We start from the raw sequence: 23,558 nt of genomic DNA, 5'->3' as shown, positions 1-23,558 counted from the left end.
TGCCCCCAATCAGCACATGACCACAGAGACTCAGCGGTCAGTGTGCACTGTAGCATCTTTGCCACAAAACCTCTGCCCTGGTAAACAGTAAACCCATTCTTGTCCCTTCAGAAAACACTAATAAATATAAAACCTCCAGTAGTTTGATTATGCCTCTAAACCTACCATACATTACCAGCCCTGGCCACTAGAGGGCTCCTAACATGAATAACATAGGCTCTTCCTACTTGCTGTTCCCTACTCGGCCACTAGGGGCATAAGGGGAGGAAGGAGGATGTTGATGTTTTGCTTTGCGTCATGACGTCAGTCAGGAAACCATTTTTGCGCTCCAGGACTAAAACACGGCAGCCATGTTTGTACTCTCGTGCCACCGCGATACCCTTCCCTACAGGAAGTTCTGAATTGCACAAGGGGTTCCGTCGGTCGGACATATTGAAGGATTATGGCTGGCAGCAGGAGCGGGTCAAGATTTATTTCCCCGGTGGGGTTGATAGTCTTCGTATTGGGGCAGCTCCTGGCGGCACAGGCTCACCAGCTTCGTTTCGTCACTGTGGTGAGTAAGGGAGGGGACGACTGGCGGCCATTGACGGTGAATTATAGAGAACCCGGAAGTGAGTCCGGGATTAGGGGGTCTGTGGCTGGTAGTCATGGCAAGCAGCTGAGGACATTCCTGTAATAAGTCACTTCTAGGAAGCTTTGGGCTGGGGCCATAGTTTACAATTATAACGTGTGCACTGATTTGTTGTCACTTCCTATAGAAGTCAATGGAAAGATTACAATATCTATCTCTTTGGTCGGTGTGCACGGTGACCTGGCGCTATGTTTGGGGACATGTTTGCACCATATGTGTGTACAGGGACGAAACAAAAGGTTTATGGGTGCTGGTTCCACATCTCCCTGACCCGAACCGTCCAGTCCCTATGTGATCGCGGCGTATTGCCATGTACTGGTATCAGTCATGAGCACAGTACAATAGAGCCACGATCAGATAGGAGCTGACTGGATCATAAATTACTGCCATACAGTCGGGTCAGTGGAGCCACGACCGGCCCAGGAGCCGACACATGGACCCTTGCCTATAAAATGTCCCGCCGCTCCGTTCCCAGCTGGCCTTGCAGCAGTCACGTGCCGTTCTCTGTTCCCGGGACCATTGCATCCAGTCACTGGCCTTGGCGGTCACGTGCCGTTCATATAAGCATGACTGCTGAGGTCAGTAGTTGGCGGCATAGGGAATGATGAACAGGGCCAGCCTTAGGTTACATGCCACCCTGGGTAAATAGTCGTTTTGGCGACTGTGGCCCCCAATGCAGCACAGATACCAGATGGCTGGGACTGGAGCTGCTGTGCATGCGCCCCTATGTGCACTCCCACTCTCCTGACCACCAGAGGGGCCAGCACTTTTTTCTATAGTGTGCAAGCACAACCGTGCAATGGGACTGAGCTGCTCCTAGACCACGTGACTGATGTATGGTGACGTCACATGGCCTAGGAAGAGTTGTCGGACCCCCGCCGATATGACATTGATGACCTACCCTGAGGATATTTATTACCGGATAACCCCTTTAAGTGTATGGCCAGTTCAAGGCAGCTCAGACGTGCTAGATGAAAATTGTCTGAAGTGGCTATTTCCAACAATTTAGGCTGATAAATGTTATAATTTTATAGGCGTACCATCTGTATCGTGTAATGGGCGGAATAGTTTAGGTGGTTGATTCGATGGTTTGTTCTGCAGGTGTATCGGCACGGTGACCGGTCTCCGGTGAGGACTTATCCTACTGATGTGCATCAGGAGAGTGCCTGGCCGCAAGGATTCGGGCAGCTTACACAGGTGAGAGCATCTCTTATTACGTTAGATCAACTTTATAGTGAATTTTCACTTTTTAACATCGTGTCATGTTGAGATCCAAAATTCTGGGCTGACTAATCTGTCTTCGTAGCGTCTGGAGCCCATGGTTTTCTGTTACAGGGCTCCAAATCAGCTGCTTTACCATAATTTTCGTCTGTCTGAAGCCGCCACTAGAGGGAGATCACTGCATGCTGCTTTATGAATAGGAGTTATGTACGACATTCGGCATTGAGCTCCCTCTAGTGGCGACTGCAGATAGATGATAGGTTCCATCTAGGTTTCTGCATCTTCTAGGGTCACTTCTCATGTAATAAGCTTTTTTTTTTTTTTTTTTTTCTTAGATCGGGATGAAACAGCAGTGGGACTTGGGACAGGCGCTACGAGCACGCTACAAAGGATTCCTCAATGAGTCTTACGACAGGCATGAGGTAAGTGCCCATATGGCTTAAAGGGAACCTGTCACCGGGATTTTGTGTATAGAGCTGAGGACATGGGTTGCTAGATGGCCGCTAGCACATCCGCAATACCCAGTCCCCATAGCTCTGTGTGCTTTTATTGTGTAAAAAAAACCGATTTGATACATATGTAAATTGACCTGAGATGAGTCCTGTCCCTGACTCATCTCACGTACAGGACTCCTCTCAGGTTAATTTGCATATGTGTCAAATCAGTTTTTTTACACAATAAAAGCACACAGAGCTATGGGGACTGGGTATTGCGGATGTGCTAGGGGCCATCTAGCAACCCATGTCCTCAGCTCTATACCCAAAATCCAGGTGACAGGTTCCCTTTAAAGAAGACTATGCTACCTGATCTCTATAAGTCTTAGCATGGTGTCACAATATCATGGCTCCTTATATTTGTTTCCTGTTCCTGCCCAGATCTATGTAAGGAGCACAGATGTGGACCGCACACTCATGAGCGCAGAGTCAAACCTGGCCGGCCTATACCCGCCTGCAGGTTCTCAGATCTTTAACCCCAATATCTCCTGGCAGCCAATCCCAGTGCACACAGTACCAGATTCTGAGGAGCGGGTAAGTAGCGTTGTCATAGTTCTCAGGTATGTAATCATGTAGGTGTTTCTCCTGCAGTCTTGGCCTAGATTCAGCTAGGGTGTAATCATGTACTCCCGGCGTGCCAAGTTATTTTTAGGTCCTAAATTCTGCACCGATTAATTTCTTAATATATCTTTATAGCGGACGGAGACCTGCTTTTCTGTTTCAGAGCAGTAAATGTAATCCGTAAACATGCAAACAACCGTATGTATTTTGCGGTCCACAAAAAAAACAGACGACTTCCGTGTGCATTCCGTATTTTGCGGAACGGAACAGCTGGCCCCTAATAGAACAGTCCTATGCTTGTACGTAATGCGGCCAATAATAGGACATGTTCTATTTTTTTTTTTGCAGAACGGACATACGGAAAAGGAATGCATATGGAGTAACTTCAGTTTTTTTATGGACCCATTGAAATTAATAGTCCCCCAAAAAACGGACACGGAAAGAAAATACTTTCGTGTGCATAAACACTTAGGCTACATGCACATGACCATATGTAAAAATACGGATGACATCCGCGTTGCATCCAACTTTTTTTTTTTTTTTTGGCAGATCTGTTTTAACAATGCCTATCCTTGTCCTCAACATAGACAAGAATAGGACATGCTCTATTTTTTGCAGGGCTATGGAACATGGTGTGCTGTCCGCATTTTTTGCAGACCCGTTGAAATAAATGGAAAAAAAAAATCATATTAACTGGGGAACGAACACTTACCTGGTGCCCTCCAATTCATCATTTTAGCTGCAGATCTTGACAATCTCCAGGCTCCTGTTTTGTCATCAAAGATGGCCGCCCTGCTTCTCCTGTGCATTTGGTAGCCCTAGATACTTCCTGCTGCCCTTGTATTGGCCAGCACCGCTCACGTGAGCAGTGCAGGCAAATCCAGGAGCTGGGCTGGACAAGCAGGAAGTGTTTTGGGCTACTGAATTCACAGTAGGCGTCAGGTAATCTGAGAAACTGTGCGGCCATCTTAGATGGCAGATGAGGAACCTGAGAATTAGCAGACTTATAGCTAAAAAAGATGAAAAGGAGAACACCAGGTAAGTGCTCTGCTCGTTCCACAGTTAATGCAAATTCTTTTTTTCTCGCTTTAAAAGATTTCATGCTGGAAACCTGCAGCCACCACTAGAGGGAGCTCACTGCATACTTATCACTAAGTTCAATGTATAAATAGTGTTCAGTGAGCTCCCTCTAGTGGTGGCTGCAGGAATCCAGCACGTCTGTAAAGGGGCTTTGGAGCAAAAAACTGCGCTCTGTCTGCTATAAAGATATAGAAAATTGATCAACACTGAATTTTGAAATTACAAAAAAACGAATTCTACAGGCTTTTGCTGTGTTCTTTTCAGCTGTTGACTCTTATTTTATTTTATTTCAGCTCTTAAAGTTTCCGATTCTCCCTTGTCCAAAATATCTCAAGTTGCAAGAAGAGACGCGGCGATCCCCTGAATATGTCAACAAGACCAGAGACAATAAGGTAAAGGGAGCAGTATGGGTTCATTTACACGTTGCTGTTTCCACCATAACCTGTGAATAAACCATCATTGTGTTATTCAGGGGACAGATGAGCCACTGCTTTATTCTTACACAACTTCTGTGTTCACTAGGGATTTCTGCACATGGTCGCCAATAAAACCGGACTAAAAGATTGTTCACTAGAATCTGTATGGACCATCTCTGACATCTTGTTCTGTGAGGTCAGTTATTTCTAATCTTCCTTCATGAGATCACATTGATCACTGTAGCCTTTCCTTTGTTCCTTGGTAATGGTTGGTGTGGGTGGGTGGGGGGGGGGGATATGTACATTTTTATTTTATTTTATATATAGCCTAATAATCAAATGGTTCAGTGACAATTATGTGATTGTCTGCTGAGGGGACCGCTCTTCTCCCCTTGTGTTTGTGGCTGCATGGGCCCAGTCCAGCTGAGTCACATTGACAGTCTGATGGCAGGGGAATCACTCTATAGCAACCAAAGACTTTTCATTTGGGTTGTCAGATAACCCATCCTTGTGTCATCTCAAGCATAGGTGACATTTCGCTAGGATATGCCACCAATACCTGATAAGTGCAGGTCTAGAACGGAACCTGCAATGTAAAGTAGAGCAATTCGCACATGCTCGGCCGTCCTCCATTTATTTTTATGGGACTGCCAAAAAGATCCGGGCACTGGCTCGGCTATTTCCGTTAGCCCCTGTTGGGGATTCGCTCTGGTAGTTAGGATAAGCGGGCGCAGTACAGAGGCAAAATACAAGTTCGTAATTCAAACTTCAGTGTTTATTCACACATGATGCCAAAAACAAAATGTCACTTTTGCAGTGTTGGTGTTACTTCACACCCAATGACAAGTTAATAAAACAAAAGTCACCTTGGTGGCAGTTCTGCCTTCAGAAAGTTCAAATACAGGCTTTAGGCGGCCTGTTCCCCTGACACACGGGTCTCCGCTCTCCAGCCCAGCACAGACCTCCTGAGCTCCACTGTCAGACGGAGGTAATCCTCTCCACCTGGCAGTGCTGGCTGTTTCTTATGCCTGGCAAAACCCGGCCTGGAACGTGGGGAGTAGTCACCCACCCACTTTGACTACTCCCAGTAAGAGCCGTCCCGTATCAGCTATTACAGCCATGCTAAGTACCAAGGTGTCAAACAGCAACTGCTGCTGACACATAAAAACCAGCTATTACTCCACCGAGGCACGTACCTATCATCCACGTTGATTCCTTGTACCTTCTTACACCCCATAGAAGTGAATAGAGCGGTGGCCGCGCTTGCGCTGTGCGCTTCCCAATTCATTTCTATGGGACTTCAAAAAATAGTTAAAGGGGTTGTCCGGGTTCAGAGCTGAACCCGGACATACCCTTATTTTCACCCCGGCAGCCCTCCTGAGCCTGGCATCGGAGCATCTCATGCTCCGATGCGCTCCAGTGCCCTGCGCTAGATCGCGCAGGGCACAGGCTCTTGTGTTTTCAATAACACACTGCCGGGCGGTAACTTCCGCCCAGCAGTGTGTTCGGTGACGTCACCGTCTCTGAGGGGCGGGCTTTAGCTCTGCCCTAGCCATTTTACTGGCTAGGGCAGAGCCAAATCCCGCCCATCAGTGCCGGTGACGTCACCGGGCTGCCTGTCAGCCCCATAGAGAGCCCGGTATGTCACCGGAACTCAGAAAAATGCCTTTGCCCTGCGCGATTTAGCGCAGGGCAAAGGAGAGCATCGGAGCATGAACTGCTCCGATGCTCATGTCAGGGGGGCTGCCGGGGTGAAAATGGAGGGATGTCCAGGTTCAGCTCTGAACCTGGACAACCCCTTTAAGCAAGCCACTTGGCTATTTTCGGCACTCCCATAGAAATGCATGAAGGGTGGCCGTGCATGTGGGGGCTCCATTTTACAGACCGCTATCAGACATTGTGGCATATCCTGTTCACTGTATAGCAACCAAAGACTTTTTATTTGAGTTGTCAGATAGCACATACTCAGCAACCTGTCCGTCTCCGATTTCTCTGTCTGTCTCTTTCCACATTAGGGTCTTATGCACATGACCGTATTTTGCATCCCTGTCTGATCTGCATTTTTTGCCGAATGCACATGTACCCATTAATTTAAAAGAAATGGAAACACACAGATTTCATTTGTGTGCTGTCCGACTCTGTATGTCGGTTCCGCGATTCAAACTCTTACTAAGATGAAGAAACCACGGGTAGACCTTTATTTTTCCCTGAGGATACGGATTCTCTGCTCAAGGCTATTAGAGCCACTATGAAGGCAGAAAAGATCAAAAGTCTTTCCGTTAAACGAAAATCTAAAATATTTAATTCAGAAAGAGTGGAAAAAAAACTGACAAGAAGTTTTTTATCCCTAGAAATGTTTAAAGAAAATATCCTTTTGATGAGGGCGAGTCCTCCTGCTGGGATAGGCCTCCTAAATTGGGCACCTCAATCGCCAAGATTTCTAAAAGGTCTGCTTTGCCTTTTGAGGACCTCGGTGCCTTGAAAGATCTGATGGATAGATGGGCAGAAGTATACCTTAAAGTATGGGAGGCCTCTACGCAGGCATTTAAACCAAATATTGCTACTACCTCTACTGCCAGGTCGTTAAAGTTATGGCTACAAGAGTTAGAATTCCATATCAAGAATAAAACCTCCTAGAGACCAGTTGCTGGGGGTGTTTCCTACCATCTTTTTAAAGCAATTGACTTCATTTCGGATGCGTCTGCAGATGCATTAAATGCCAGGTCAGCAGCTCTATCTAATTCTGCTAGGAGGGCCATTTGGCTTAAGGGGTGTTCTGGTGACACGGGTTCAGAAAATAAGCTTTGCTCTATTCCGTGCCAGGGAGATTACCTTTTTGGGTCGGTTTTGGACGACCTTTTAGAAAAGGCCTCTGACAACAAAAAAGGCTTTCCTGTTTCCAGACCCCCCCCCCTAAAAGACAACAGTTTTTTTTCACAGAAACATTTTTAATACAACAGACAAAAAGCCGAATAATTGGAAAGAAAACAGAGGTAGGAAGGATGAGGGATTCCTCTTTAATACCCAGTCCACTTCAGGGCCCAAGACTGGTCAACAATGGGGGGGAAACTTTCTCTTTTTTTTTTCTTGGGCTTGGGGGAAAAAAAATCTCGGCAAGCCCTTGGATTATTGGTATTATAAAAGACTGGTTTCGTCTAGAGTTTATCTCTCCCCCACCGGAAAGATAAAAAATTACAAATCTGGTTCCAAATTCTGTAAGAGACTTGGCACTAAGACAAGAAGCTTTTTCTCTTTTTAAAGAAAAAGGTTCTTGTTCCTGTTCCAGACTCGGAGAAGACGAGGGATTTTTACTTGTCCCTTTTTCTCGTACCCAAGCCAGACGGATCATTCAGAATGACTATAAACCTGAGAGACTTAAATCGGTACCTAAAATACAAAAAATTCAGAATTGGAATCTGTACAGTCTGCAATAAAACATCTCTTCAAAGACTGTGCCATGGCTTCCATAGACATAAAGGATGCCTATTATCACTTCCCAATTCATGCAGATTTTAAAAATATCTCAGAGTGGCGGTGTCTATGGAAGGCCAAGTTCCTCATTTACAATGCAGAGCACTTCCATTTACGACACTGATGGCAGAGGTTATGGCCCACATAAGGCAAAGAGACATTCTGGTTATTCCTTATAGGGATGATCTAGTGGTGGCAGAATCCGAAGACCTTCTAACCTTTCCTCTAATAGAAATTCTATCAAGGCTAGGGTGGCAGATAAAGTGGGAAAAGTCAAACCTGACCCCTTCCCAAAAATGTGTGTTTCTAGGACTGATTATGGATTCTGTGAAGCTACGTCGCATCCTCCCTCAGTGCAAGATATCCCAAATAAGAGAAGACGTGCGGTCTCTGGTAGCCTCATAAAATCAAACTATCAGGCAAGGGACGGCAGTATTAGGCAGAATGACCTCCACAATACCTGCTGTCAGTCGGGCCCTGTTTCACTCCAAGGCGCTTCAATGGCAGATTCTAAAAGAGTGGCAGGGATCATTGTCCCCGTTGGATGCCCCGCTTCCTCTCACCCCTCAGGGGATACAATCCTTAACCTGGTGGCTGGAACCTTCAAATCTGACTCAGGGCCTCCCTTGGGATTTACAGGAGCAAATAACCATCACCACGGATGCCAGTCCGACCGGGTGGGTGGGGGCGCCTATTGTCAGTGGGGGGTTCGGCAGGGGTTGTGGAGTTCAACAGAGTCAGGATTCCCAGAATATGAGGCAGCTGAGAGCGCTTTGTTTGGCCTTAAGAGAATTCCTACCCAAAATACGAGGAAAGGGAGTAAAAATCTTCTCAGACAGCTCCACAGTGGTATCCTACCTAAACAGGCAGGGAGGGACAAGGTCCTTAGCCGCATTTCTTTCTCTTATCATTCCTTATGTTCCTTTCATCAAGGCAGTACACTTAAAGGGAACAGAAAACAAGGTGGCGGATTATCTAAGCAGAAACCATTTGGATCAGGGAGAATGGTGTTTAAACCAATGAAGTCTTCAGTCAGATAGTTCAGCTGTGCGGCCAACCTCAAGTAGACCTTTTTGCAACCAGACAGAACAAAAAAATGCAACCTATTCTTTTCTCTAAATCCGAAAGATTTTCCGTCAGGGATAGACGCTTTCTCCCTTCCATGGCCGGATCAGCTTCTGTATGCCTTTCCTCCTCTTATACTTCTTCCGAGGGTATTACAGAAGCTGAGGCAGGAACAGACGAGGCTCATTCTAATCGCCCCTTTCTGGCCAAGAAGAACGTGGTTCACTTGGTTGAGGGAGCTATCTCTTGCAGATCCCTGGATTCTTCCGGACAGGCAGGATCTGTTGTTTCAGGGTCCTGTCTTCCATCTGGAAGTGACAAACCTTCATCTAACAGCCTGGTATTTGAAGGGGAAATCCTAGAACGTAGGAGTCTATCTAAGGAAGTTATATCTACCCTTTTTATCATGTAGGAAAGAAGTAACCTCTACTATTTACCTCAGAGTATGGAATACCTTCTTAAATTTTTCTAAAGTTCCGTTAGATCCCTTGGGGTTCGTCTTCTATGTCCAAAATTTTGGATATTTTACAAAAGGGTCTTGATAAGAACCTAAGACTTACCACCCTTAAAGTTCACGTTTCTGCCCTTAGTGCTTTCTTTGATTTCCCTATTGCCAATCATCCGTGGATTAGGAGGTTCTTTAAACCGGTTAGTAGGATTAAGGCCTAGTTCACACGAACGTTTTTTTTGCGGGTGTACGGGCCGTTTTTTTGTGTTCCGTATACGGAACCATTCATTTCAATGGTTCCGCAAAAAAAACTGAATGTGTTCCGTATGCCTTCCGTTTCCGTTTTTCCGTTCCGTTGAAAGATAGAGCTTGTCCTATATTTGGCCGTAAATCACGGGTCGTGGCTCCATTCAAGTCAATGGATCCGCAAAAAAAACGGAACACATACGGAAATGCATCCGTATGTCTTCCGTTTCCGTTCCGTTTTTTCTGAACCATCTATTGAAAATGTTATGGCCAGCCCAATTTTTCCTATGTAATTACTGTAAACTGTACATGGCATACGGAAAAACGGAACGGAACAACGGAACGGAAACGGAAACACAACGGAACTCAAAAACGGAACAACGGATCCGTGAAAAACGGACCGCAAAAAACAATAAAAGCCATACGGTCGTGTGAACTAGGCCTAAGGCTGTGATCAGATCTTCTGTTCCCCATGGGATCTTAGGGCTGTTTCACACGAGCGGATGCCGTGCGTTACATCCGCTCCGTGAATGACAGCCAAGACCCGATGCGGACTGCCGAGGCACGGAGCATTAACATGACTGATAACGCTCCGTGCCTCTCTGTGACCTCTTTACTACGAAATCACAGTGAGATAAAGTTGTCGCTGTGATTTCGTAGTAAAGAGATCACAGAGAGGCACAGAGCATTATCAATCATGTTACTGCTCCGTGCTTCTGCAGTCCGCATCGGGTCTTGGCTGTCATTCACGGAGCGGATGTCACGCGCGGCATCCGCTCGTGTGAAACAGCCCTTAATCTAGTTTTGTCTAGAATGATTGAGCCTCCTTTCGAACCTCTGCCAGGCGTGTGGGTGAGATTTCTGCCTTTTTAGCCTCTCCTCCTTAGGCCTCTTTCACACAGGCGTTGCGGATTGGGGGCGGATGCGTTCAGGGAAAATGGTGCAATTTTGACACTAAAAGTCAGTTTACACTGCGATTGCGTTCCATGTTTGCGTTTTTTCCACGCGGGTGCAAAACATTTTAATGCGTTTTCCACACGCGTGAGAAAAATCGTCATGTTTGGTACCCAGACCCAAACCCGGACTTCTTCACAGAAGTTCGGGTTTTGGTTAGGTGTTGTGTAGATTGTATTATTTTCCCTTTATAACATGGTTATAAGGGAAAATAATAGCATTCTTAATACATAATGCATAGTACAATAGCGCTGGAGGGGTTAAAAAAAAATTAAAAAAAATTTAGGACAAGTTCTCGCAATTAACTGGTGGTATAGGGGCAGAGCCCCTCCTTAGGAGCAGGCGGTCTCTCTAGGGTGCTGTCATGGGCCCATGGAAAAACGATTACCAGTAAGTGTAATCATGAATTTCCACCCTCAGGATCCCATCAAGCAGAACAATGGAGCAGAGGCTGTAACTGGAACGTCGCAGCCCCTTCACTGCAGTACCTGATACAATGGTGCATACGCTTGTAGCGGAGTCTGGTACCACAGGCATCAATGTAAAATTTCAGGAAATGCCTTTAGGGTGGTTTCACATATGGCACAAACAGCAGAAGCTGGAAGTAAAACGCTGCACGCTAATCCACAGCTCTAAATGCTACAACCCCAAAATATTGCAACTAGAATATTGAGCCTGGTATCATTTCAATGCTAAGGTTCTAGACCTGAATATCCAAGATCTAAGCTCTGTTCCTTAGAGCCACAGAGGTTAAAATTATGATGTAGTACATACGTCCTTGGTACTGAAAGAGTTAATGGGTGACTGTCACTTGGCTGAGAAATGTGTCCCTTTTAAAGGTCTAATTGCTTTTTTGGCCGAGGGGATGTGCAGGTTAGCCCAGACGTCGGCAACCTCCAGGACTCCAGCTGTTGTGAAACTACAACTCCCAGCTTGCTCCATGGACTTCTGTGGGAGTTCCGAGAACAGCCAAGCCAGTGTGCATGCTGGGAGCTGTAGTTTCACAGCAGCTGGAGTGCTGCAATAGCCTGTACATGGTTAACCCTTTCTCTCCCACAATAGCCAAAGAACCTGTTCAGGGCCAAAGGGGCACATGGTTTGGTGTAGTGCTTCTGCCTCTTTCGTTAAAGTGTTAGGTGGGCTCCCCTGCATCTGCTGCACCCCTCCAATTTTATTCACCATTACATTTCAAGTATTTTATTTTTTTTCTCTTTTTTTTTTCTTTAGTCCAAACACAACCTGAGCCTTCCGTCCTGGGCAACGACAGAAGTTTTGGAACGACTGAGCGATTTAAAGGATTTCAGCTTCAGGTTCCTCTTTGGGATAACTGAACAGGAGCAGAAAGCGCGTTTGCAAGGAGGTAAGAGAAGAAGAACTGTACAGCAGTAGGCAGCAATCTAAGTGCTAATCTCAGACGCCCGAAGGGTGCTTTCTCACGTGCTATTTGTGGCAGCCTAAAGGCGCATTTCGGATAGGGCTACATGGCGACTTGTGTCGCAGAACAGTTGTGCAACATTTTTTATAATGATAGTCAATGGTGTTGCACTACAGCATGCAGCTGCTGCGACACAACAGTTGCAAAAAAACCATCCAAGTTGGATTATTGTGCGACTGTCATTATAAGAAAACGCCACGCGACATTGGTGCGACACATGTCGCAGTGTAGTTGAACCTTTTTGTCATGCGATGCATGTCGCCTTGTAGCCATAGCCTTACACTGCGCTGACTAGCAGACAATTATCAGGAAGGAAGCACTCCATTCAGATAATTGCCTGCTTGTCATTGGAGGTGAACTGCTGCATTTACATGCAGCGATCACTTCCACTGCTATCACTCATCCTCATGCAAATTCATGGTTTCTGGGGAGCAGATCGTTGTTTACAAGCATGATTTGCTGCCCAGAGATGGTGGCGGAGGTGTCCGAACTGAAGATCATCTCCGGCGCCTTTACACAGGCCGATAATCAGGAAGGAGCCGTTCGTTTATGAAAATTGGGCCATGTAAAATAGAAGTGGATAAAAAATGGGCAGATGCATCTTTACTAGATGCTTCTCCCTTTACAATCCTCTCCTGCATTAGTTTCCAAAACTGTAAAGAAAAACTGCATCAAGCTAGCACCCTAAGGCTTCATGCACATGGCCGCTGCCGGCCCGCAACCAGGGGGTCTGCAATATGCGGGCCCTGGCCGTTTGCTCACCGCATCACTGATGTGGACCCATTCACTTGAATGGATCTGCAGTTCGGAACAGGCACAGAAGCACCATGGAGGGCTTGCGTGGGGTTCCTCTCTGTGCCTCCGCATCGCAAAAAAATTTAACTTGTTATATTTTGTTTTGTGGTGCGGACGGATCACGGACCCATTCAGGTTGAATGAGTCTGGATCCGTTGCAGCAGCCGCATTGATAGTGCCCGTGCATTGGGGACTGCAAATTGCAGTTCCCAATGCCCTCAACGGCCGTGTGCATGAGGCCTAAGGCTGGATTCTCAAGAATGCCAATTAAAGTGTTAGCATAGGGTATATGGGAATTTTGAAACGTGGGACACATCTAATATATACAACATCGTGCGGCCCCATAGAAATGAATGGGTCCGCAATTCTGTAACCTATGGTCAGTGTTAAAGGGCGGGTGTTGTAGAGGTCACTTTTAAGGGGGTGGGGTGCTGTGGAACTCACAGTTAAAGGGGCAGGCTGCCGTGGAGGTCCCATTTTAAGGAGGCGGGGCACTGTCGGGGGGTCAGTGCAAAGGGGTGGGGGGCTGTGGAGGTCACTTAAGAGGGCGGAGTACTGTAGATGTCACTGTTATGGGGGATACTGTCTACCTTTTAACGACACAAACATTAAATGAAATGGATGAAATATATATATATATATTTTTTTTTGGGGGGGGGGGGGGGGTGTTTGATGTGTTTAAAAAAAAATGTAGCATGTTGTTGAAATTCTTTTTCCATTCACTTTTATGGAGGGAAAAAAATGCAGTTCAAACATGTGAAGATACTAGTGTTGTATTAGTGACAAAAAAAGGGTCAAAGCAAATCATGTGAAGGAATAAGGGCAGAAGTAGTTGGGGTGAGGGTGCCCCTCGGTAACCACAACTGTCTTTGGAAGTTACATCATGCAGCACTTTGGAGCCCAGACCCCCCTTCACCTGTGAATTGATGCATGCAGTCATCATAGTATGTAATTGGCCACATGCAGCTTGCCATTGATTATTAAAATAGGACAAAAAAAGAGTTAAATGGCATGTCATCTGCACTGGCTCTTGTTACATCGATCAGTAAAGTCCATTGTTTTTTGCAGGTGTTTTGGTGGCTCAGATCCTGAAGAACATAACAGCGGCTGCACAGAATGCCTCCAGCAGCCTGAAGTTCATTGCCTACTCCACAGTAAGTGATGATGAACGGCGGTTTTCTGTCCAGTGTCAGGACCACAATCACTGCATGTTTTTAGGGAAACGAAACCCTTATTGATAAATGCTTACGATTCCTCCACTAGCAATATAGTTTTAGTTTTTTACTATGGTGCTTCCTTAGTGGTTTAGTACTCTGTTTCCTCTGGTTCTTTAACTCTTAGGCTACCGGAGGTTTTTTCGCTTTTGCGTTTTCATTTTTCTTCCCTATTTTCCTTGAGCCATAACTTTTTTTTATATTTCCGGTCACATAGCTGTATGAAGGCTTATTTTTTGCAGGACAAGTTGTACTTTCTAATGCCACCATTAATTATGGCAAAATATGTAGAGGGAAGTGGTAAAAAAAAATTTCCAAATGGGGTGGAAATGGAAAAAAAACACAATTGTTCCCACATGAGTTTTGTTTACGGCAAAACTGACCCATGCCCTTAATTCTCTGGGTCAGTACGATTACAACGATACCCCATATGTGTAGGTTTTTTCTATGTCCTAAATAGTGTAAAAATAAATTTTAAACTTTGATTAAATTTTTATTTTATTTTTTTACATCACTATATTCTGACCCCCATAACTTTTTTATACTTATGTCTACATGAGCTGATTAGTGGCTCATTTTTTTGCGGAACAATGTGTAGTTTTTATTGATACCATTTTGGAGTGTGCGGGACTTATTTTTAAATGACATTTAAACTAGAAGTTGCTCATTTCTTATCCTGCAGCATGAACACTTAAAGCCGCGTCAGCGAGGCTTACAGTGTTCAGCGCAACTACCGATGCCCACATTGGCTGCACGGGGCATCGGTAGGAAGCACGAGATTCTGGGTTTTTGAACATTTAGATGCCATGATCTCGCTTGATCACGGCATCTAAAGCCTTTAATTACCGCGATCGGCATTATTGCCGGTCACGATAATTAGCCGCAGGTCTCTGCTGTATGAAACAGCAATACAACAAACACGCACTTTTTGCATACTTTTTACGTCTTTGGAAGCTGAAGAGGAGGTTGAGATGTGCTTGCCCCGGTGGCAGTTACGGAAACATCCAAGCCGAGCTGCGCTCCTCTGATTGCGTAATCCCCCGTAGCAGAGAATAGGAGAGATACACTGTTTTTGGTAACTTAGGAATTATGGAAACTGTGGTTTGCTTTCCTATGCTGTTTGCATGATATGGGTATTATGGAAACAGCAAAGTACGGGACTCTCGGCCATTTCTGTAAGCCAAGTGCCTCTGACCGCAATCCTAACCTGATGAGGACCTGCTGATCCCCAAAACAAGTTTGTTTTTTTATTTGCATTTTATTTCATTTAATTTTTAACTAAGAAAATAAAAGAAGATCCTTTCCCATGCCGGTTGTTTATGGTTTCTTGCGCCAGAAAAGGTGAACAAATCTGAATCAATATCAGATTGGCAGGGGCCCGACTCCCGGGACCCCTGGTGATCAGATGTTAGAAGAGGTCAAATGCTCAGGGTCCTAGGTTCGAATCTGACCAAGGACAACATCTGCATGTTTGCGGTGGTTTCCTCCCACACTCCAAAGACATACTGATATTTAGATTGTAAGCTCCACTGGAGAATGATAATGTCTGTAAAGCGCTGCAGAATATGTCAGCGCTATGTAAGTGCGAACAATAATAATCAGTATGGAATATAAAAATGTGGTGTGAAAGAGGCCTAATGCGAACAATGGCAGGTGATATAAAGTAATAGCTCCTAAGGTAACCTCCCCTTTGGCAATACATGTTCCTTAAACAGTATATGGCAGGGGTTTTGAGGGCTATATAAGGACAGTGCACTGGTGGAGTTGTTACCAGGAGAGGGGACGGTCACAGTCCCATCTTCTCTTTGTAGCACTGCAGTAGTGATTACTCCATATAATGGTGAGTCTCTTACCAACACTTCATTCCTCTTTAGCACGACACCACACTGGGCGCTCTGCAGATGGCACTGGACGTCTACAGTGGAAAACAGGCTCCTTATGCTTCCTGCCATATATTCGAGCTGTATGAAGAGTCTCCTGGGTATGACTTTATCATGAATCATAATCTGATTATAATTTGAGAGATAGATATTAGAGAGAGAGATATTTCTATAAGGACACTTTTATCAAGTGGTCAGCTTCTGGTATTTGAGTTGTTTACCACTTGAGATGATCTCCACATAAATGTCCAGACCTTTCTGCAGAGACGTTTGCTCACCGTTCACACGTGTCTGCTTCTTCTTGCCTCATCACCATTTCTATCATTCATATTCTTGTCTCCTACCAGAAACTTCACAGTCGAGATGTATTTTAGAAACGATAGCACACAGCAGCCCTTCCCCCTGACCGTACCTGGCTGCATGCACAGATGCCCCCTAGAGAGGTTCCAGAGCTTGTTGGATCGAGTCATCGCTAAAGACTGGGAGAAAGAGTGTCAGCTCTCCAACCCAGTCAATGACACAGGTGAGGCAGAGGTGCAGAGTCTAACCGGGAATGTGCTGTAAATGACTGACTCTTATTCTTCACACAAAATACATTTAATTTCAGACCTAAGTGAGAAGAAGGTCTATACTGTAGAGTCAGATTCAAAATGATTTGCCTGCATCCTTGTCGTGGCTGATGACAAATGTGCACATATCTAAGGTCTAATTTACAACTGTATATGTGAGTGCTGGTGAGATGGAGAACTATCCTTACCCAACTGGTAAATTTACTGTATTTTTTGTCCTATAAGACGCACCTAGGATATAGAGGAAAAAGATGAGGGAAAAAAAATATTTTTCATCAGACCGCCAATATTAATCCAGACCTCAGATCAGACCCCTAATGTTAATAAGACCCCCATTCAGACCCCCCAATGTTAATCAGACCTCAGATCAGCTCACCTCTCCGCTCTTGAGCTCCATCTGTCTTCCTGCCATGTTGTACTATGACCTGATGTCGTAGCATAGCGTACGCTACGTAGGTCACAGCGTAGCGTACGGTGCTGGAAAACGAAGGCCAGGAAGCAGTAAGAAAGGGAGCCAGCTTTTAGTACAGTGTGTCTTATAGGGCGAAAAATACTGTAACTTTTTGTTTAACTGTTTCATGACATCCGTGAGATCTTCAAAAAAATGCGTATCGGACACAGACCAAAATTATGGTCGTGTGCATGAGTCCTTAATCTAATACCAGGGACTCGCCAAGCCTCCAGGTTTTTAACCCTTTATCTCTTGCTTTCATTGCAAAGAAGTCATCGTGGGTCTCGTCGCCTGCGGGTGCATCCTCTTCCTCCTCATCGTCCTGCTGCTCACAGTGCTCTTCCGACAGAAGTCTCAGACTGTAGGCTACCAGCACGTCTCAGATATGGGAGAGGAACAGAGCTGATTGACTGGACTCTGCCCCTATACCTGTGGCCTTGATGACATCCCTGGAAGAGGAAAATAGGAATATGATTTTTACCAAAATTTTAATTTTTTAATTCTTTTAAAGTTCCACATCTCAACAAAAGACGGTAATTTTCAACTTAACGTAAAGGATTATAATGGGCACAAACCAATGCAAGCAATCACATGGACATAGAAAACCTGAGGAAGCAAAATCACGTGTCTTGGAGTTCGCAGTAACAGTCTGATTCCATGACGTGAGTGGTCGCCTAAGCCGTATGCTGGGGGGTCTTTGTCAAGTAACTGCATGCTCTAGGACTATTGCGACTACACCGCAGGGCTGCGGGTCAGTCCGTCGGCTTTCCGTACACAGTCTGCGTTGAGTGGACACATAGATTTGTGCTTTCCCATTATAATCTGTACTGGCCATAGATATGGAAAGAGAGAGGCAGAGTCCAGCATGTCCTTTACTCCCCTCAGCGATCAGTGATGCGATTCATTGGGTTTTCTACAGGAAAATGTTGTCATTCGTTCTCTCTGTCTTCAGTGCTTACTGGACTATTGGTTTTAAAGGGGGTTTCAGGGCTCAGCATATTGATGGCCTGTCTGTAGGATGGTCTGACTCTCTGCAACCCCAGCTGTTCATGGTTTACCTCAGCCCGTCTACCTGCACATTGTCTGAATTGGTCGAATGGGCCGAAACTGTAATATCCTGCCCTGCCCCTACTGTATGTACAGTGCACCAGCAGATGGACCAAGGTAGACTATGATGAGGCCGCAGCGTTTCCATAAGATCTAATGAGCAGGGGTGCCAAGAGTTGGACCCCCAACAATGTATCGATAGCTTGTCCTAACAATAGACCATCAGTATGCTGATCCCCATGTAACACAACATGCTATATATCGGTAGCGTTGCCCATTTTACCTATAGGGGGCAGTACATTCTATTAACACACACATTATTCTTTTTAAAGAGCATCTGTCAGCAGTTTTGTCCCTATGACACTGGCTGACCTGTTACATGTGCACTTGGCAGCTGAAGGCAGTCTGTGTTGGTCCCATGTTCATATGTGCCCGCATTGGAGAGAGAAATTATTTATTATTTCAATTAAAATTCAAGTTTTAGCATATGCAAATGAGCCTCTAGGAGCAATGGGGGCGTTGCTGTCTCTGCATTGGCCACGTCCTTTCCACTTTGACAGGACCAGGAATTGATGTTTTTACTGCCTGGTCCTGTCAATCAAAGTGCAGAGGGCGCGGCAGTTGCAGAGAGAGCAGAGCCTCTAGGTGTAACAGCAACGCCCCCGTTGCTCCTAGAGGCTCATTTGCATATGTTATAACTTGAATTTTAATTAACATAATAAAAAAATTTTCTCTGCAATGCGGGCACATATGAACATGGGACCAACACAGATGCCTTCAGCTGCCAAGTGCACATGTAACAGGTCAGCCAGTGTCATAGGTACAAAACTGCTGACAGATGCCCTTTAAACGTACATTTTATAATATACAACACAATCCAGGCTTTGTATCTGGAAACTGCAGCAGTAATGCGTTCTATAATACTGTTTATATTGACTGAAAAAAGAAGTTCTATGTTTTTATGTTTTTTTTTATTTTTAATCCACCCCTCCCCCCTAAGACACACACAAATTTCTGAGTTGTACTTGAATGTGTTATGTCTCATGAAGAAACTTTTCTCCCTGTCTAAAACATATAGACATCATAGAGAGGGGTCTCCGCTCACATATAAGAAAACTGCTAAGTATCGGCAGTCGTGGCCCGTCCACGTATTACATTGATAACGATTTATCCGATTGGCCGTTGTGCAATACTATAGGTATATCAGTATTATAATATACTGGACTTGTTTTAACTGGACTTTGTTGTATTTTATTTCTTAAGCCGTTTCGCTAGTCCTCCGACTTCTTAATTAGAACGACTTGTATGAGAAATCTCCTGGCATTAAATACTGGTGCTGTTCTAACATCTCTCCAGAGGCAGTTATGATCACACCTAATGCTTCAGTCATGCAATTAACATCTTGCCTCCGCGACTGAAGCTTGAGTCACCAGTATTTAATGCCGGCGATTTCTTGTACAAGCCATTCTAATTAAGAAAGCCGGTCAGATGACTAGCAAAACCTCTTCAAGAGAAAATACAAGAAGTCCAGTTGCTCCGACTTATTGCTGCTGATATACCATGACCTGGATGAATGAGAACCTTCACAGACATAATACTAACAGGATTTATGCTGATTCCATTGCGTTGAAAGGAATGTGCCTGAATCCTCGCCATGTGTCTATCCTCTTGTGGCGGCTGCCGTCATTTTTATGTATTTTGTGTACTTTTGTTCTGTATTGCTGTCCTTGTCACTTTAATTTGCTGTCGTCTGTACATCGAGTAGTCGCCGTTTTGGTTCCTGTGATCCGTGGTCTGTAAGCGGTACGCCGACTACTATTACGGACCTCATACATGTGAGATTTTAAAGCCACTGGACTGATCCTTTTGCACAATGATTTTAATGTATGTGATGTTTCTGTTTGTTTCTTGATCTGTCTAAGGAGATAAATGTGACTTTTAGCAAATAAAAACTGGAAGGCTTGGGTGAGAGAGTATATGGTTTGTGAAGTTTCACGTCTGAGCTCATGTAAACCAGACATCACACAGTGCATGACAGTCTCTTTCTAACAAACTTAGAACCAGCCCTGTCCCTCGTATGGATCCAGAGATCTCTCCACATTCACTGCTTCAATTGCTTTGCTAGCTGGCAGCTCAGGGGGCGAGTCCTTTCTGCTGCAGCTAGTGGCAGTTGAAGGATGGAATTGAGCATGTGCGTCCACCTCAGTGAGTTGGACAGAGAATTTAGAAAAAGGGAAAGCAGCAGGTGGCGCTATACAGATAGATTTTAGTGAATAACTCAGTGGCTATAGTACATTTTTAATGACATGCAAATGCAAAAGTATTTTGATCCAGGTGCTAGTTTGAAAAAATGTAGAACGTGGACAAGAAGAATAGACAGCAGGGGGCGCTACCAGAGAGGAACATGTAATGTACATTAAAGAAAGCCTGTATATTGCAATGACACTTCATTTCTATTCATTGCATAATGATACTTTTCATAGGATAACCCCAGCAAACCAGTTTATCCCCGTGAGCTTGTATTATGTTTCCATTTGATCTGCACTGGGACTTTGGGGATCCATACTGAACAGTATACAATAACTATTCGATCCCCAGATGCCCACCTACCTGAGGATAACCAACACCCGGTGACTGCCTGCATGGGTAGTGGGCCTGGCGTGGCCTGGTCGGGCATGTAGGAGGACGCAGCGCTGAGAGGCTCCCCTTCTGCCTTCCTGTAATCCTACTCCATCCTATATCTGCAGCGCTATTAATTGCTTACAAGAGCCCTGGGCAGTTTCTCCATGCGGTAAGGCTCCCTCCTGTGCAGTTATGGCGCGCATCGGGAAGGAGGAGAGGGAGCAGAGAGACGCTGGGACTCCGGCACCCATGAAACAAGATGGTGCCGTTGCGGAGGTGCAGGCAGCAGAGGTCGCAGCCAGACTGAGTAAATATTCTAAATCCTCCTCTGTGCCCCCTCTGACACCAGTGAGCGATATCCCCTTACGCCCATGCCAGACATTTCTGGAGGCTCTGAACAAGCTCCCATGACCCCCAAAATGGTGGCAATACAAACAGCAGGGGTAAAGGAGGACATGACAGCAACCCATCCTGTGCAGCACCAAGTAAACCCTCGGAGTTGGACCACTCCGCTAATACTGGGGATGAGCCCACCATTAAAGGGGTTGTCTGGGTTCAGAGCTGAACCCGGACATACCCTTATATTCACCCCAGCAGCCCCCCTGAGCCTAGCATCAGACCATCTCGTGCTCCGATGCGCTCCCTTGCTCTGCGCTAGATTGCGCAGGGCAAGGTCTCTTTTGTTTTCAATAACTCACGGCTGGGCGGAAACTTCTGCCCTGCAGTGTGTTCGGCGACGTCACCAGCTCTGATGGGCAGGCTTTAGCGCTGCCCTAGCCGTTTTACTGGCTAGGTCAGCGCCTAAATCCCGCCAATCAGTGACGGTGACGTCACCAGGCTTCCTGGCAGCCCCATAGAGAGCCCCAATACATCACCGTTTCCAAAAAATGCCTTTGCCCTGCACGATGTAGCGCAGGGCAAATGAGAGCAGAATTATTTACAATGTGTCTTTATTATTTATGTCCAATACGGATGACCTAGAAAATAGGTCACGGAGAAATAATCTCGGGCTGATTGGGGTCCCTGAAAAGGCTGAGGGGCCTGATCCAGTGGTGATCTTTGAAGATTGTCTGACCACTAAATTTGGCAAGGACTCTACAGAGTGCCATTCCGTGCTCCGCCACCAGGGGCCTCTCCTCGCCCAGTACTGATGAAGTTGCTGCACTTCAGGGACGGAGATATTATCCTCAAAAAGGCAAGAGATCATCCTGATTTATTAATAAACGGAAATAAAGTATATATCTTTCCGGACTTTTCCCGCTAATGAGTGAAATTCCAACATGTGAAACGTCGCCTTCGGGATTTCCAGATTCCCTACTCTATGATGTGTCCTGCTAAGTTGCGGGTGGTAGCGCATGGAGAGGTTTGCATATTTGAAACACCGCTGGATGTGGCGCAGTGGTTGGAAACCAATGGAACGCTCCCTCAAACCTTCAGCGAACTCGGGATGAATGCATCTCTTACAACTCCGTGGGACCGTCGTGGATCTCGCCCGGCTGGCAGGATAAGTGCACTATATTGTCATTACTGTGATCTTTCTCTCTAGTACTAGACCTCTAGTCATATGATGGAATTGTAATAACACTTCATATTGGATCAAAAGCGTAGGATACTTTACTAGGGTCATGTATATGTCTATTTTAGGCCATTTGATTAAAGGACGTTCTATAGTACATAAGACGTTCCTATGTTGCCCACTGCAGATTGGACTGTCTAGTAGGCAGGTTAGAGAAGCATTTTTGTTGAATGTCTAGTATTTTTTTGATAGTTTTTTTTACTATGCCGATGCCCAGCTACAGCAGGAATGTCTTTTGTCCCATGTATATATATTTTTTGTTAGATTCTACATGGAGCTCATTTCTGAAAAATGACTGTATATTTAAACTGTCTATGTAGTGGCGGGTTTAGCGATGAGACGGGTACACTGATAGGTTTGTCAAAATACTGGGCCTCCCGTGATATTTATCCTGGCAGGACATCTTACCATGCAGAACATGGCTGACAAACTTAGAATTGTAGGATGGAATATAAGGGGACTGGGAGAGGCAGCTACACGCGCTGCGGTGTTTCTTGCACGGCAGCAGTACCAGCCTGCGGTGATCTGCGCATCTGGTTCCCAACACTACCCACTTGCTGCGCAAGGCGTGGGTGGGCCACTCATATCACTCAACATTCTCCACGCATTCTAGGGGGGGTGAGTGTTCTTATACAGAAATCTTTGCCATTTATATCTCACTCGTCACGTATAGATTCCAAGGGTAGATATGTATGCTTATACTGTACCTGTTACCACCTCGCCTTTATCCTTGTTGCGGTATATATCCTTCCCCCCCCTATAGTGAAGTACTGAAAGAGGCCTATGTTGAGGAACTCCCTACATGTCCCATTTTGATAATTGGCGATTTCAATACTTGCCCGGCCGTCAGGATGGGGGCATCGGGTACTGATAGAGATACTAAATTTGCCACAGTACTAAGAGAGCTGGATTTGCATGATATCTGGCGAGTAAGAAACCCGGACATACGCAGATTCTCCTGTTTCTCGCCACTCTCTAGAATAAACTTGGCTATAGGATCACCGGACATACGGTCTTTGGTAGTGGATGCTACTTATCTGCCGAGAGGTCTATCTGACCACTCCACTATTTACGTAGTGCTTAAATCAAGTGAAAGGAGACCTTGTGGCGGCTCAATCCTTTTTGATGGTATTGTGGGAGAGCTGCGTGAATTCCTTACTAACAACAAGGGGTCGGCACCGGTGGGAGCGGTATGAAATGCTTGTAAGGCATTTATCCGTACATTCAGCGGATAAGTCAACACAAAACGAGTCCAGAGACACCCTAAAACATCTCCAAGACCTAGTTATGGAGATGGAAAAGAGATATGTTGAATACCCCTCAGGTGAGCACGTGACGGCGTTGGTGACGGCGCAGATAGACCTAAAAAAACATCTGCTCCA

The 23,558-nt window shown here is 45.5% G+C and overlaps 1 protein-coding gene across 1 annotated transcript; it reads left to right on the top strand.

Annotated features, from left to right (window-relative positions):
* The first annotated feature begins 391 nt into the window (after nt 1-391).
* ACP2 (acid phosphatase 2, lysosomal) lies at nt 392-18,369 on the top strand. The gene is made up of 11 exons (XM_044269715.1): nt 392-553; nt 1,733-1,828; nt 2,188-2,274; nt 2,728-2,880; nt 4,281-4,379; nt 4,510-4,599; nt 11,815-11,947; nt 13,886-13,971; nt 15,906-16,012; nt 16,259-16,434; nt 17,201-18,369. The coding sequence occupies exons 1-11, from the start codon at nt 443-445 to the stop codon at nt 17,335-17,337; spliced, it is 1,275 nt and encodes a 424-aa protein (XP_044125650.1). The 5' UTR covers nt 392-442; the 3' UTR covers nt 17,338-18,369.
* The last annotated feature ends 5,189 nt before the right edge of the window (nt 18,370-23,558 follow it).

Source organism: Bufo gargarizans, chromosome 10 (assembly GCF_014858855.1).
Source record: "Bufo gargarizans isolate SCDJY-AF-19 chromosome 10, ASM1485885v1, whole genome shotgun sequence".
Classification (NCBI taxonomy): Eukaryota; Metazoa; Chordata; class Amphibia; order Anura; family Bufonidae; genus Bufo; species Bufo gargarizans.
The sequence above is the reverse complement of the archived record's forward strand: the minus strand, read 5'-3'. Positions and strand labels throughout refer to the sequence as shown.

Excerpts from the sequence above, each read along its gene's own strand:
- ACP2 (XM_044269715.1), top strand. The coding sequence starts at position 443 with ATGGCTGGCAGCAGGAGCGGGTCAAGATTTATTTCCCCGGTGGGGTTG. Across the intron at positions 1,829-2,187 it reads GATTCGGGCAGCTTACACAG|ATCGGGATGAAACAGCAGTG; the intron begins GTGAGAGCATCT and ends TTTTTTTCTTAG. Across the intron at positions 16,013-16,258 it reads CTGTATGAAGAGTCTCCTGG|AAACTTCACAGTCGAGATGT; the intron begins GTATGACTTTAT and ends GTCTCCTACCAG.